The sequence below is a fragment of the Schistocerca cancellata genome, chromosome 4 (genome assembly GCF_023864275.1).
Source record: "Schistocerca cancellata isolate TAMUIC-IGC-003103 chromosome 4, iqSchCanc2.1, whole genome shotgun sequence".
Taxonomy (NCBI): Eukaryota; Metazoa; Arthropoda; class Insecta; order Orthoptera; family Acrididae; genus Schistocerca; species Schistocerca cancellata.
The window spans coordinates 159,077,641-159,093,978 of NC_064629.1; the positions used below are offsets into that span (position 1 = coordinate 159,077,641).

General features: G+C 40.5%; 1 protein-coding gene across 4 annotated transcripts in view; it reads right to left on the minus strand.

Annotated features, from left to right (window-relative positions):
- LOC126183548 (uncharacterized) overlaps positions 1 to 16,338 on the minus strand; it is a 363,013-nt gene that overhangs the window by 238,203 nt on the left and 108,472 nt on the right. For all 4 annotated transcript variants that reach the window (XM_049925624.1, XM_049925623.1, XM_049925622.1 and 1 more), the window contains exon 4: positions 12,268 to 12,339. In XM_049925624.1, the coding sequence (XP_049781581.1) occupies positions 12,268 to 12,339 (72 nt within the window). The remainder of the gene's footprint in view (positions 1 to 12,267; positions 12,340 to 16,338) is intronic.

A 16,338-nucleotide genomic window follows, 5' to 3' on the forward strand; every position in this document is an offset into this window, starting at 1 on the left:
GGGCTGGGTAATCAGGTGAGATGTCTTGAGCAAGGGAAATGGGGTTGAGGGTCCGAGTCAAAGAGATGGGAAGTTCAAATTGCACTTATTGTAAAAACATACATTGTTTTCATAATTTCAGTATTGACTCACACACAAACGCTTGTGACCATCACCAAATTTCATCAACCGTTTCAGTGTTAAGGGGCTCCAGAACGCCCTATACTTGCAATGTTAAAATAACGCTTATAAATTACATCTTTCCTCACAAAGTATTTGAGGTAGGAAGTTGAACTTATTACAGATTATTTATTGGAATATGGGCTACAACTTAACACAGGGATTTTACAAAATTTTAGTTCAGTTATTAAAGATGATTTTTTTTTTTTCAATTTTAATGAAAACTCACAACATTTTTTGCAATTTTTTATTTATATATTCAAAAATATACAGTTTTTTGGAAAAAGGCTGTGTTAAATTATGCAGAAGGTACTGTGTAACATTTACTGAAAGTTTGAAACAAATATGTTTGGAAGATCCCTAGAAAACATGTAATTAGTATGAGAAAATAAAAGTTTTGGGAATCGAGCGACAAAGATTGGATTAACTTTTTAGTGCATTCCAGGTCCATAGGATGGATTATCTTCATCCTCTGCAAACTCCTCCTCCAGCTTCCTCTTGTTCCTCCTCCTGTTTACTCTTGCTTGTATTTCTAGACTCTTTACAGCCCTGTGTGCAGCCCGAAGGTCGACTATGGGCAGGTGTACTTGAGAGGTTAGGTTCACTCACTTGTAATAAAACATACCTTTGGCTTTCCAACATTTCTCCTTTTCTTAAAAGCCTTCAGAGGATTTCTAATAACTTTACTTTTACTCATTATTATACTTCAACAAAACAGAGACTCAAGAAACAGAATTAATTACGAATATTTTCGAGATAACGACAGAGTAAATACACATGAAACAATCGACAATCACACCAGCGATATATATTGAACCATCACAGGTTAGCCACAACACATACTTTATCTCACATCACTAAAATGTACCTGATGAACACGGATGTTAATAATAACACCATTTGACAGCAGTTTAACAGCGCCACAGTGGGTCACGCCCATGTAGAACACATTTCAAAAAAAATTTAAAAATAGTTGTAGTCTTCGGAATTGAATAAATTATATATCTATTAAAAGGTAATAGTCTGCAGATTCAGAAAACGCAAAAAAGTAAAAATTGGACTTTTCATGATTTTGAGCCTTTCTGGAGCCCCTTAAGGAAATAAACTCAACAAACCATTGCTCGTAACACTGTGGCATGGCTTGTGTGAGCCACTTACATAGTTACACATGCAGCAGGTTCAACCATTTCGGCGGGCATTCCGTGGAGAGATTCTTTATGAAGGTCAGCAACTTTCTTGGTGGTTCCAGGAATAACAGTCTGTATGACTAACGGACTTGGCCTTTTCAACAGTAGTCAACATGGCCCTGCTGTGTCTGTAGCACAGCACAGCTGAATACAAAGGAGTACAGCAGCTGTTTTATTTCCTGGGGACAAGCAGCTCTACTATACAGTTTGTTCTGGCGTAACCATAAGCGCTGGAACGAAGACAAAGAACGGAAGACCAGAGAAGGCGCTAAAACGACGTCAGCCAATGGTGTGCAGATTAGGACTGCACCACAACAGGAGCACCCTTGAGCCGAAGTGGACATAAGTGCCCCTCCTGCCAGCCTCGGCCGCTCAGATCGGCTCTCTATATGGGCATTAGTGGACAGTATAGACACAGTTGTAGACCGGCACTCCCAGATCAGTTATTAGTGTTGTGTGTCAACTTGCAGGAAACTTTTGTATAGCAATAACTTGGACTTATGTTGTATGTCACCCATCGTTTGCGACACCTTTGTAAATACAAGTTAAGTATTTTCAATTTGCTTCATAGAAATAAAACTTCTAATGTTATTTGCCTGGATTATTGTATAGCATTCCGAGAACACAGCATTCCTTAGGCACCCTCTATACGAGATGAGTGGGCAAGACCCAACAACTTGCAACAAGTCTTCAAGCGAGCTACGTGCCAACAGCCACAGAAATATGTATGTTTTTTGTGCTGGCACCTTCATTCTCACATCTTTACTTTGCAGGGGCACATATTGCTCTAACAGCTTCTTGTCGTTTTTGCTGATCAGTGTTTTCAGGTGGGTGCTGTAGAAAATTTCTTTGATTTTGAAATTATTTAGATTGCTTGCCTTTTAATTTTTTACATTTGTGTCCTCCAATATGCCCACTAATCCTGCCCCCCCCCCCCCCCCCCTGCTGAGGCACCATAGCCGCAAGCATTAGATGCCATTCCTGCACTACTCAACACGGTGCAGCAACTACTGGCCAAGGCTGCACGCCCGACAGAAGCTCCGCCTACTGCAGTTGCTACACCACCTTTTCGACAGTTTCATGACCAAGAAGAGAATGGCTTGAGTGGTTATCACAGTTCAAGGCACATTTACTTATCCACAATGTTGCAAGTACTGTGAAACTTCCCTATCTATTAACGGTAGGAAGATCAGTGTTCAGATTTATTCAGAAGTTATATCCTAACACCACTCCAAGTGAACTGTCTTATGACCAAGTAGTACAGTCCCTAGCTAACTATTATGACCAACAAGTGAATATGGTAGCACCTAAGTACCAATTCTTTAATTGCAAAACACGGTCAGAACAAACTTATTGCGAGTGGGTAACAGATTTGTAGGGTATGACAAGGAAATGTAAATTTAGATGTGCTTGCAGTGCTTTATATTCAGATGTTATGTTGCGTGATGCGATCGTGCACAATGTACCTGATGTCAAACTCAGAACAAATTTTGAAACAGTCCGAACCATCATTTCAGCAGGATCAGTATGATTCCGGAGTCTTGTCGGCTCATACATTGGAGCGGCCAGATATTTGCCAGGTTGAGTCCATAGTTGTAATAGCCCCATTCCACACTGGCAGCGAGCGCTAGCCACGCCGAGTAAACAACCTTCCACACCGCATAAGCAGTTCACTACACAGGCAAACAGAATAAAGTCTTGCCCTGGGTGTTATTCACAGCACAAACACCAAGACTGCCCCTCACAACAAGCTCAGTGTTCCACACCCGCCATTTTCCAACGGTATTTGGAACAGCTGACTGCTCAATTGCTGAACATTTCAAACTATTTGGAGGATATTGCCATAGTAGGTCGTACACCTGAAGAACATACTGCAAATTTAAGTGCTTTCTGTTGTGTGTTATCTGAGTCAGGACTAAAGTGTAGACTGGACAAGTGCTATTTTTTTTTTAAACTTGAACTGCAGTATCTTGGTCATCTCATAAACAGCCAACATGTACATCCTCTTCAGTCACATTTGTCAGCCACGCGAGATTTGCCAGTTCCTCACAATTTCACAGAACTGCCATCAGTTTTAGGGAAAATGAAATATTATATTTGGTTCATACCAAATGCTGCACAAATCGCAGCTCCATTGCATCGCTTGTGTAACAAGAATGTCCCTTTTGTTTGGACAGATGAGTGCCAAGTAGCTTTTCAATTTATGCATTGCAATATTGCATTGCATTGCATGCAATTGCCAGCAGTACGAAATGGTCATTCTGATTCCATATAGCTGTCAGCCATGAATTCACTCGGAACTGTACAGCACTTACAAATATAATCAACTGGGTGTTACTCCTACACACAAGAACTGCTATCTGGAGTATCTCCCCCCCCTCCCCCCCCCCCTCTCTCTCTCTCTCTCTCTCTCTCTCTCTCTCTCTCTCTCAACTCAAAAGAGCCTTAGTCCGGTTCCGAAGCCATGGCAGTCCGCACAGGTTAAGGCGAAGACAGGGATTGCCGTGCTGCCAGTTCCAAACAACAGTTGCAATGCATGCAAAGAGGGGCTTTGTGCACTTGAAGAAAGTGTCTATACTGCAAATTACATTCTCACTTGCTTATGTAGAATTTGTCTCTTATCACCACCACCACCACCACCACCACCACCACCACCACCACCACCAGGTATGACAACTCGCAACAACTGGAATAAAAATTCACTAAATAACTCACTACAAACATGTGCCTGCAGAGTGCCCAAAACACTACTGAACACTTCTTTGCTGCTGGAGAATGCATGACATTGTCATTTGTGACTCAAATTATAGACTATGTCATCAACAAAATTGATACTTTGGTTTCCCCATTAACATTAAATAATTCAAAAGCATAAAAGTCATTATGCAGATTTTTTTTTTTTATCATTTTATAACACAGTCCCAAGGTGATTATATTCCACGTGATTTTTTGTCCTGACCATAAACAGAAATTGTTCTCTGCCCATTCAAATTATTTGTCAACAATTATAGTGTTATAGTTTAGATTGGAAATCAATAAAGCAATCACAAATTTCAGAGTGAAAGTGGAATTACGCTTAAATGCTACTATAAGCAAGGTTGCGTCTTGTCATAGTTAGGATGTCTACTACTCATGAAATTAATTACTGACAGTATGTACTGTTATCGTTTTGAAGCAACCTTTTTCACAGAAAAGAAACACTTTTGCAAATTGCAGTGGGAGGGACGTTACAAACCTACCTACTGACTAATACATTTATCCAGTTGCAATAAAAGGGAGCCAGAAAAAGACACTTATCTGTTGTTTCATCTTTGGAACATGGGAATTTTAAGTAATTGAAATGTACAGGATGGCAACAAGCCACATGACAAATTTCAGATGTTCATAGATTATGAAATGGAAAGATAAACTGAAATAGTCTAAAATACTCTGAAACATGTCATTTCTTACCCAAATTTTAGAAGCTTATTTCATGAAAATTATGTCAGAAAGATGGCCATTTAAATCAATGCACTAAGGCTCTGTTGTAAGCACTTCTGGAAGCTGTTGTACACATGCCTCCATATGTCGGTCAGTAGTTTCTACTTAATCAGCAATGGTTTGTTTGAGTTCTTGAACGCTCACTGCATGTCTCTGGAACACTTGGTCTTCTAAATCCCCCTCCCCCACCAGGAAGAAATACTGGATACTAAGTTCGGTTGACCGAGGAGGCCAAGCGATATCTCCAAAACCAGAGATAATACGTATAAACATTCCACGAACAATGAACATTCTGTTTCGCACAGTGTGGACTGGTGTGACATCTTGCTGAAAGTAAAGGCCCTTCAGGTCAATGTCAAGCCAATGTAAGCAAAATTGGACAAAGTTTTCCGATTTAGAGACATAATGTTCTGAATTAACAATCACTGTTTCTCCATCTTCATTCTCAAAATATATGGGCCTACAGTCTCAAAACAACTGAATCCACATCAAACAGTCACTTTGGGAGAGTGCAATTAATTTTCATACATCTCTTTAGAGTTCACTGCAAACCAATACCACGTGTTCTGTTTGTTGACAAATTCCAAAAGATGGACCTGGACTTTGCCAGATAAGAACAAATTATTCAAGAAACCAGAGTTTTCACTTTCTTGTCCCTGGGATTATGTTTCTGAGCAATTTGCAGTTTGTAAGGAGGAAATCTGATATCCTTAAACATTTGGCATAAACTTTTTTTACCATGAAAACGCGAGATTGCTGGTACATCAAATGTCAAGGACCACATTCAAAAGCTGCAAGTTTCTGGTGGAACACTCTCTTGAAGCTCCATATTTCACCTAAGCCAATATGGTATCAAAACGGTACCTGTCACTACTTAAATCACCATTAAAGTGGCATCTAAAAAAAAACTGCACTTTTTGTCACAAACTTAGCTTCACAATAACAACAAATTGAGATAACGTAATGTTGTATGCTCCATTGCTACTGGCAAATGGAATGGCATTCTCTCCTTTACCCTCCACCTCTCTGTCACCCTATAAAAACTACTGCGCATGAGCTTTGTTGAAGATTGAATTATGTCAGTCGGTTGTGCATCACCCTGTCGACTGGCAAGCAACCCACTACAAGCCTTTGAACACTTCAAAGAAGAACTTTTATGTTTGAAAGCCATTCTCCGAATCTCCATGCAAAGCAGTCTGGTTCATAAACTGGCTGTGTCTCGTATCCTTGTATATTCCATACTTCAACGAAACATTTCTCTGGTGCTGTATATAATGGTTGCCAAGTCTATTGTCAGTATGGAGAGAAGTCCATCAATAAAACTTGTAGGCCGATTATGGGTTGCTTGAAACCAGTGGTAATGGGAAAACCATGTTACCTAATGTGACGTCCCCCCTCCCCTTCTGTTATCGCTGTTGATGTTGAGCCCCTACTGCTACAGCTCGGTTGGTGGAATGGAGACGTGATGGGCAGTGATGGTCGTGCCCGCCGGATAACGTGGAACAGCACCTGAAAATCTCTAAAGAAAATTGTTCCTCACATAATGTATGAAAGTCTGTTTGCGAGTCCACACAGTTTTCTCAGCAATGCGAACTGTTGATTTGAATTGTCTGTTATGGTTTTATGATGATTTGCTAGTTAGTTATTGCAGTATTGAGTGAATCATTCATCACTGATGTCGTTTCACACCACTCAAGTGAGGAAAAATTCATTTGCGGTTCAGTATCAGTATCAGTAGTAGTTGTTACGTTACTAGTCAGAATTTTTCCCTACGGCACGACTCAAATCCCGAGATAATCTATAAAGCTATTTTGCTTTCGTGCGTCGTAATATTATTTCAGCAAAACATTCCTCTCAATGCTCAATGTTCATCAAGTCACTCTTCCAATTAAAATGTTCACAGTTAATTAATTTTGATCATCAACTATCACACAGGTCAATTAATGATGGAGCCAACACGTGAGATTTCCATTACTGACGAACAGCAGTTAGTTTATAATCATCACACCACACACACACCGATGGATCAGATCAATTACGATTCTTTTCAGTTCGGTGATCGTGACAATTACGACAACTTTTACAATTGGCGTATCTGTATTATCTTCATGTGGTCGTATTAATGTTTCCTACTCAAGGCTAATCAGGTATTGCAGTCTTCGATACTATGTCCATTCTTCGTTGTAACTGTTCACTTTGATGAAGGTTGAGTCCAACAATAATATCTCCAATAATTAGAGTTCATTAACTTGTCGTACACTATCATAATATCACTTCAGTTCAAGTTCACAAGTCAGAATAACTGAGAACAAAGTCTGCGCATCTCTATCACGCAATAGTACTTTTTTTGAATAGAAACAATCTCGTAGCATTCCGTTTGTAGTACTATAACAAACGGTGCTCTCTCATGACTTGATAGCAAGCAAGCTAGCAAGCGACTAACCTTTCCATGATCGAGCATTGTAGACGCACTGAATTTCCTTTTCGCCGCATTTACAACTCTCTTTCACAATAAATGTTATCTCTGACCAACATATTACTTTGGACTTAACTTTTGTTGTACTGATTTGCAGTTATTACTGAGATGTTTAATAGCTAATTTAAAATAACCTTTCTTTCTTTCTTTCTACCTTTATATCATGACATACTCAGTAATTATTGATATTGGTGTTCATCAAAACTTTAAGGTGTTATATTATTGTCAAAGTTGTCGTGCCTGTCAGGGTAACACTGTTCCCTACTTTAAATCATCATGACATTCTTATTTGGGTTTTCGGGTTTCTCTAACCAAAATAATGCCACTTTCTATTTCAAGGGGAAGTGGCTGCCAGAAAAGAGATGTTTATGTAAGTTTGCTGGCTTTTGTGGCTGCTGTTATTGGTAGTAAAACTTCTAGGTTGGTGGTGGGCTATGACAAGTTCCTCCTCAGACAACTTCTCACATGAGCAACACATCGATCCCTTCACTGGAATAGTCTTCAAGATATTCAGGTTTCCCTGTTTAGCTGAACAGTCAAAGATCAGCATCATTTTCACTTATAAAAAGCAGTTTTCCTGTATTTGTTCTGAAGAAGTGGAATTATTAGATAAAATTTTCTGACTACTATCGATGGGCCATCATAATCGGATATGTAGTGATAGAAGGCATAGAAAGAGAGGGGAATGTTTAAAAATACGTTATTCTTGTGACACAGAGCTAGCTTCTTGGTTGCTGTTTGCATTCCTTGCACACAATGGCAGGGTATTTACATCCTTGATGAAGGGAAGCTACGATGCCAGATGCCTATAGCCATCTTCTCTATTGAAATTGCTCCCTTTCTAAGAAATCTCAACCACTTCTTTGACTTTCCTTCTATAAATATTACTTTTCTTGGCTAGTACTACTATGCTTTTGAAATATACATCTTGGCTGTAGTTTTCCTGATGTTGCACTGCCACAGATTTCATACTTTCTTTAAACACATCTGACATTCACACTTGTTGTTCTGATGTCTCCTCCCAATTTTGGCTATAAATACTTTACCACAGTCACACATCAATTCACAGACCCCCCCCCCCACAATGTGGACATTGTCAGGTGCATCTGTTTTGTGAAAGTTTTATATTTTGTTGTGACTGAAAAAGGTTGTCATTATTCTATTTTTGCAAAAAAAAAAAAAAAAAAAAAAAAAAAAAAAAAAAAAAAAAAAAAAAAAAAAAAAGAGGTTCAAATGGCTCTGAGCACTATGGGACTGCTGTGGTCATAAGTCCCCTAGAACTTAGAACTACTTAAACCTAACTAACCTAAGGACATCACACACATCCATGCCCGAGGCAGGATTCGAACCTGCGACCGTAGCGGTCGTGCGGTTCCAGACTGTAGCGCCTTTAACCGCTCGGCCACTCCGGCCGGCTCTATTTTTGCAAGAAATTGCTTAGGCGGCCAGTAACTATGAAAATTATCATTAACCTTACGAATTGTGAAAGTGCTTCCCAGTCCCTCCTTTAAGTGTAATTAATACTATTTTGCCTCCTTTAAGAAATGATGCTTTGATTTCAAGTTGTTATTGTCACTGATACGAAGGCACATGAAAACAGAATGTTGATCACTGCTTGCTTCTGGGCTGGTTGGTGATGTGAAGTCTCTACCTACAAGGTGAACTCGATTTTAGGATTTATCAGAAAAAACATACTTCCACGAAAGATTCCAAACCTTTTTTATAAATTTTATGCATGATTAATATATCTGTGACTGACATTCTTGTAAGCTACAAAATGATACCTTTATTTACAAACATCTCTGAGGCAGAAACTTTGAAGATCGTATAGGGGAGAAAACTGCCTCAGATGTGTGTGACCTGACTGAATTAGGTAAATATTTTAGCTATTTTGGCAACGGCCTTGCCCCAGTGGATACATAGATTCCCGTCAGATCACCAAAGTTAAGCGCTGTTGGGCGTGGCCGGCACTGGGATGGGTGACCGTCCGGGCCGCCATGCGCTGTTGCCATTTTCCGGGGTGCACTCAGCCTTGTAATGCCAATTGTGGAGCTACTCAACCGAATAGTAGCAGCTCCGGTCACAGAAAACCTTCATAACGACCAGGAGAGCGGTGTGCTGACCACACACCCCTCCTATCCGCATCCTCAGCTGAGGATGATACGGCGGTCAGATGATCCCGATAGGCCACTTGTGGCCTGAAGACGGAGTGCTTAGCTATTTTAAAGATGAAGGAAAGTTTTATAAACAATCTAACAATTTTGCTATGCTTTCACTATTGTCACCAGTAGCAGCTGACATTTTTATGGGGAATTTTGAAAAACAGCCATTAAGTAACGCTTCACTAAAGCCTTCCTGTTAAATGGCCACACAGTTTAGAAGAGCTTTTTAGCTTTTACAATTTCTTAAATTATATTCATCCTAAAATCAAGTTCACTTTGGAGATGGAGTGTGAGATTGGTCTCCATTTACTAGATGTGTTATTCTACAGAAGATCTGTTAATATTCTATGACACCGAGTGGAACGTACAGAAAGTCTACAAACAGAAACAGGTATTTAGATGCCACTTTGCATCAATGCCCAGCCCAGAAGCAACCAGTGTTGCCGGCCGGAGTGGCCGAGCGGTTCTAGGCGCTACAGTCTGGAACCGCGCGACTGCTACGGTCGCAGGTTCGAATCCTGCCTCAGGCATGGATGTGTGTGATGTCCTTAGGTTAGTTAGGTTTAAGTAGTTCTAAGTTCTAGGGGACTGATGACCACAGCAGTTGAGTCCCATAGTGATCAGAGCCATTTGAACAACCAGTGTTCAACACACTGTTTTTGCATGCCACTGGCAACAATTTGGAATACAAGCCACATTTTCAAAGGAGACACTTAAGGCCAGTGCCTATTATGGTTTGTCCACAGAGGGCTTTCAAATGAATTACGGAAAAAAAAAGAAATGGGGACAAGGAACCACTTTATCACTCTGTAAGGTCAATGTTGATTTCCAGAGTTTTTGGACACTTAAGCAACAGTCTTCGCAAAAATGGAACAATGACAAATTTTTTTTCAATCAGAACAAAACAAAGGACTTTCTCTGACACAAAACAGATGAGCCTCTCAACCTCCACAATGTGGGAGTTTATGAACTGATGTGTGGCTGTGGCAAAGTGTATATAGGAAAAACTGGGGGACAGCGAGAGAACAGGTTAAAGAGCATGAATGGCAAATGTGTTTAAGCAAAGTATGAAATCTGTAACAGTGTAACATCAGCGCAACTGCAAACAAGATATAGATTTTGGAAACATACGAGCACTAGCAAAAGAAAGCAGCACTTATAGAATGAAAATCCAGGAAGTAGTTGAGATTTCTACGACTGGAATCAACTTCAATAAAGACAGCTTCAGGCATCCAGCTTCATGGCTCCCCAACATCAAGGGTGTAAATACCCAACCACAAGGAATACAAACCATGAGGAATACAAACAGCAACCAGGAATCTACCTCAGTGGCACAACAATAAGATTTTTTTAACATTCCCCCTCTATTTCACTGCCTTTTATCACTACGTATATGATAATGATGGCACACCAATAGTAGTCAGAAAATTTTATCTAATAATTCCACTTCTTCAGAAGTGTGGGCAAACTCCTTTTCTTAAGTGAACACTGTACTGGTGTTTGACAGTATTCTACTTGACAGTAGATGATCATCACGGTCGACTGTCATCACGGTCGACAAAGCTTTCGAGGCCGCCAACATTTGGCACACCTGAACCACCACGTACAATAGCGACGGTCAACCATCCGTTGCCATGTGTGAAGGAATCATTGATGTCAATGCTGAAGTTTAGTCTGCACCCACAGAAGACAGCTGGTCCATCAAGTAGAGAGTGTGCAGCAACAGATTTTATAGTATTCTTCTTCTTGTCTGCAGCAGATGTTGTCATTTCAACGTCTTCAATTGTTTTATATATTGTATGTCTTGAGCCTATGAAAGCGAGCAATCGCCGCTCAGCGGCTCATTCGCGCTGCTGCTGCTGCACAGGCAACTGCATTGAACGCTGCCAAGATGCCTTATTACAGAAGATATCGTCAGCGCTCAAGACATACAATATATAAAACAATTGAAGATGTTGAAATGACAACATCTGCTGCAGACAAGAAGAAGAATACTATAAAATCTGTTGCTGCACACTCTCTACTTGATGGACCAGCTGTCTTCTGTGGGTGCAGACTAAACTTTAGCATTGACATCAATGATTCCTTCACACATGGCAACGGACAAACTGTCAAATATCCCATCAGAGAGACGATATTTGAAGAGAAACATTACTTAGCCCACCAACATTGAACATCTTACCTACAAAGAAAGATTTATCTGAAATGAACAGCCCACCCACAGCATGACTAGATCCCTCTTCTACAATAGCTTATGACCCAAAGAAGCACGCTGCATTAACTTAAAAAACTCATCATCGCATCTGATGAGACAAAGAAAGAACAGTGGAAGAGGATAACATTTCACTTAGACAGATCGTTGACAAGAGTCAAGCAGCTACCACCAGACATAACGAAAGTTAGCTGGTATGATAGGCACTCAAAATGCAATGATGAGAATGGTGTGATCCAGGAAGAACATGAGGAAATGACACTGTTATGCAGATGAAGTAAATTGTGTTGTGGAGAACCACAAACCAAATGTCATATATTTCTGTGTCCTCTATGCCTAACATCTTACACATAACATATATCCTGCGAACTACTATGGGTGTTGTGGTATTTCGCATACACGAGGAATGAATAGCGAAAGTTAATGCCATGTGTTGTATGAATTCCCAACTTAATAATAATAATAATAATAATAATAATAATAATAATAATACAAATAGAAATTAAAAGAATAGAGAAGAGACTAGACAAAGAAACCACAGCAGAAAATAGATGAGAATGAACTTAAAATACAATTCAGGTTGCATCTTACCTGTCAAATTTTCATGTGACTCCTTGTCTTTCAGACCCTCCATCAGATCTGACTCAATTATGGACTCTTTCTCTTCACGAACATAATGAAACAAAAGAAAAAACAAAACCGAAATTACCCTTCTGTGATTTGTAAAATCAATTTTTTGTTTGCTTACTTGAAGCTGAGGCCAATTTTTATTCACCAACCATTGTGATTTTTTAGTTCAGCATTTATGGCAATTACTTAGTACAATGCTTCAGTTAGAGTTATTTTTAATGACTTTAATGCCAAGGCAAATAATCAAATTTTGTACAGATATATTCTCTGCAACACACGGTAGGTTAGCTAACATCTGACTTGGAGGATTTGTAAAACAAGACTAATCTAGGGTAAATTTTCTGTTAACTATGTTTGTTAATTTAGCTAATAGTATTTAAATTTATTTATTTTTATTTTTATAAATATATCAATGGCAACATTTTGGAGCAAAAAATTTATTATAATCTCTAACATATGTAGTTTGTTATAGTGGGGTAGCCAAAAAAATAACAAAAATAACTGTCAATTATTCAGAAAGTAAGGCCTCCCATTTTCTTCTTAAAACAATGACAACATCTGAAACTTCCTGGCAGATTAAAACTGTGTGCCCGACCGAGACTCGAACTCGGGACCTTTGCCTTTCGCAGGAAAGTGCTCTACCAACTGAGCCACCGAAGCACGACTCACGCCCGGTACTCACAGCTTTACTTCTGCCAGTACCTCGTCTCCTACCTTCCAAACTTTACAGAAGCTCTACTGCGAACCTTGCAGAACTAGCACTCCTGAAAGAAAGGATATTGCGGAGACATGGCTTAGCCACAGCCTGGGGGATGTTTCCAGAATGAGATTTTCACTCTGCAGCGGAGTGTGCGCTGATATGAAACTTCCTGGCAGATTAAAACTGTGTGCCCGACCGAGACTCGAACTCGGGACCTTTGCCTTTCGCGGGCAAGTGCTCTACCAACTGAGCCACTGAAGCACGACTCACGCCCGGTACTCACAGCTTTACTTCTGCCAGTACCTCGTCTCCTACCTTCCAAACTTTACAGAAGCTCTCCTGCGAACCTTGCAGAACTAGCACTCCTGAAAGAAAGGATATTGCGGAGACATGGCTTAGCCACAGCCTGGGGGATGTTTCCAGAATGAGATTTTCACTCTGCAGCGGAGTGTGCGCTGATATGAAACTTCCTGGCAGATTAAAACTGTGTGCCCGACCGAGACTCGAACTCGGGACCTTTGCCTTTCGCGGGCAAGTGCTCTACCAACTGAGCCACCGAAGCACGACTCACGCCCGGTACTCACAGCTTTACTTCTGCCAGTACCTCGTCTCCTACCTTCCAATATCCTTTCTTTCAGGAGTGCTAGTTCTGCAAGGTTCGCAGGAGAGCTTCTGTAAAGTTTGGAAGGTAGGAGACGAGGTACTGGCAGAAGTAAAGCTGTGAGTACCGGGCGTGAGTCGTGCTTCGGTGGCTCAGTTGGTAGAGCACTTGCCCGCGAAAGGCAAAGGTCCCGAGTTCGAGTCTCGGTCGGGCACACAGTTTTAATCTGCCAGGAAGTTTCATATCAGCGCACACTCCGCTGCAGAGTGAAAATCTCATTCTGAATGACAACATCTGTTTACACCTACTGGATGAAAACTATTTTATCAGTTCACAGATGGTACCACTGTAGTTTTCTTAACACTGGCATGCAATTAAAACAGTGTGCCACAATGGAATTCCTCTGGGCAGAAGATATAAATAATCCATGATTGCAGAATGTTTATGGGGATACAACATGGAATTTTTTTATAATCTTCTCTCTGTGATATATGCCTTAGTTATTGAGTAACCCTGTGAATATATATGTGGCAGTTAATATATTTTCAGTTGACTGAGCTTAGTATTACCAACAGAATTCTGAGTTGTGTTTAAATAAAAGAGGTCATCAATGTTAATTGTTGTACGCCATCCTAGGTATTATTTCACGACATTCGGCAACCCAACAGATATAAAAGCAAATTGTACTTGTTCAAAATCTCAAGTAGCTATCACACGTGCAACACAATGGTGGGATGTGTATTTACATCATATTATCAAATGTAAAGAAAATTCGCCATAAAATATATTTACTTTTACGAATACTTAAGTGACATGTGAGAACTGAATTACTGTTGATGTTATTAAATGTGAGGCCTAGTCCGAGACTCTCACACAGTAGATTCTATTAATACAGACAATACTTTCAATTTGTGAATGTAGTTTCCCAGCATATACAACTGAAGAAAAACTGTTGGGTTTCCAGCCAGGTAGCACAGTTAAGATAGCATGACGTTTTCATGAGTGGTATCATCATCATCATCATCATCATCATCATCATCTGGTGAAGTCTCGAGATAGTGCAAATATCCCAATATTTACACTAGTGGCACACAGCCTCCAGTCGGCTGCCGGAAACTGGATCCTTCATGGCCTGTAGATGGGAAGAGGGGTAAGGGTGCAGTGGAGCAGGTCGGTTGTTGACTGCAGTCAAATGCTGCATGGGCATTCAGGATATGTCTTGTGTGCAGGACTGTGCTGCGCATACCCTTGTCATATTACTGCTAACGCAAATTTCAAGCTGAAATAACTTGGCAACCTTTCTTCCTATTTACAAGATTCTCAATGATCTATATTTCTATGGATTCCTTTATAATGCTTTCCCAATAGCTGATTGCTTGTCATAGCAACTTCTTGTTCTCAAAATTAAAAATGTTATCTTTGTTTATGCTATGCTCTGTCACTGCTGATTTCTCTGCATGTTCCAGTCACGCACCTGATGTGTTCCCTAAAGCAGTTTGAGATAAAGTACTGTGTGTGCTAGATGTATTAGTGGCCACATCCACAAGAGATGCTGTATATCGCCAGTAAGGTAAGTTTTGGTCAGTCTTTTGCAGAGCCAAGGAACTCTTTCATCCTAGACAGTGGTCAAACAATGGTTTTGATGCCAAACAGCCTCGCAAATTTGGCTGAAACTGGCCCGAAGTAAGGAAGGAAGATGAGTCCCTTCTATCCTTCCTACTCTTTCCGGTTTGCTGCATCTTTTGTGTTCCTGAACACCTTTCTAATCTGCACTTCACTGTAGTCACTTTTACAGAACACTTCCTTCAGCTGTTGTAGCTTGTTTAGGAGTCTTTCTTCATTACAGATGAGGTGCGCCCTATGCCCCGGATGGCTAGCACTGTCTGCCTGTCTGTTGGATGGTGGAAGCTCACTGCATACAGATACAGGTTTGCGCACACGCACACGCACACACACAGAGAGAGAGAGAGAGAGAGAGAGAGAGAGAGAGAGAGAGAGAGAGAGTAGGATGATGATGATGACGATATGGAGGTCTGACGATGATGTGGAAGAGTGAATTGGGAGGAGGTGACAGCAGAGGGAGGCTGAGACTGTGGGGAAAAGGGTACATATATCCTGGGGCAGGACCCTACACTGAGGTGACAAGAATCCCGGGGTACCTCCTAATATCGACGTATAGCAGCAACTTGATATGGCATCGACTCAACAAGTAGCTGCCCATAATTGCAGAAGTGAAGCCAGTGCACGGTTTTGTGCACAAACTGACCTATCTAATATGTCCCATAAATGTTCAAACAATGAAAACTTCAGGTAGGAATATCGACATTGTACAGAAAGACAGATTGCTACTTACCGTAAAGATGACAAGTTTAACTGCTGACAGGCACAATTAAAAGACACTTACACTCAGGCTTTCAGCCACTGCCTTCATAACAAAAAGAGAAACACACACCATTCATTCACACAGGCAAGCACATCTCAAGTACACACGACAAAGGGGGCCGAAAGCTGATGTGTAAGAGTCTTTTAACTGACTGTCTGAAACCAGGGTGTCTACGTGGACAAGAAAAAAAAATTCCCGGATTTTTCCCGGATTTCCCGGTTAAAAACACAATTTCTCCCGGATGAAATTACGTATAAAGCGGGTGAAAATACATCCGTGTTAAGTAACAGTATACTTTCCCTCGGAGCTGTAAAACCTATCAGTCCTTTGAATCTTAAAGGTCTTATA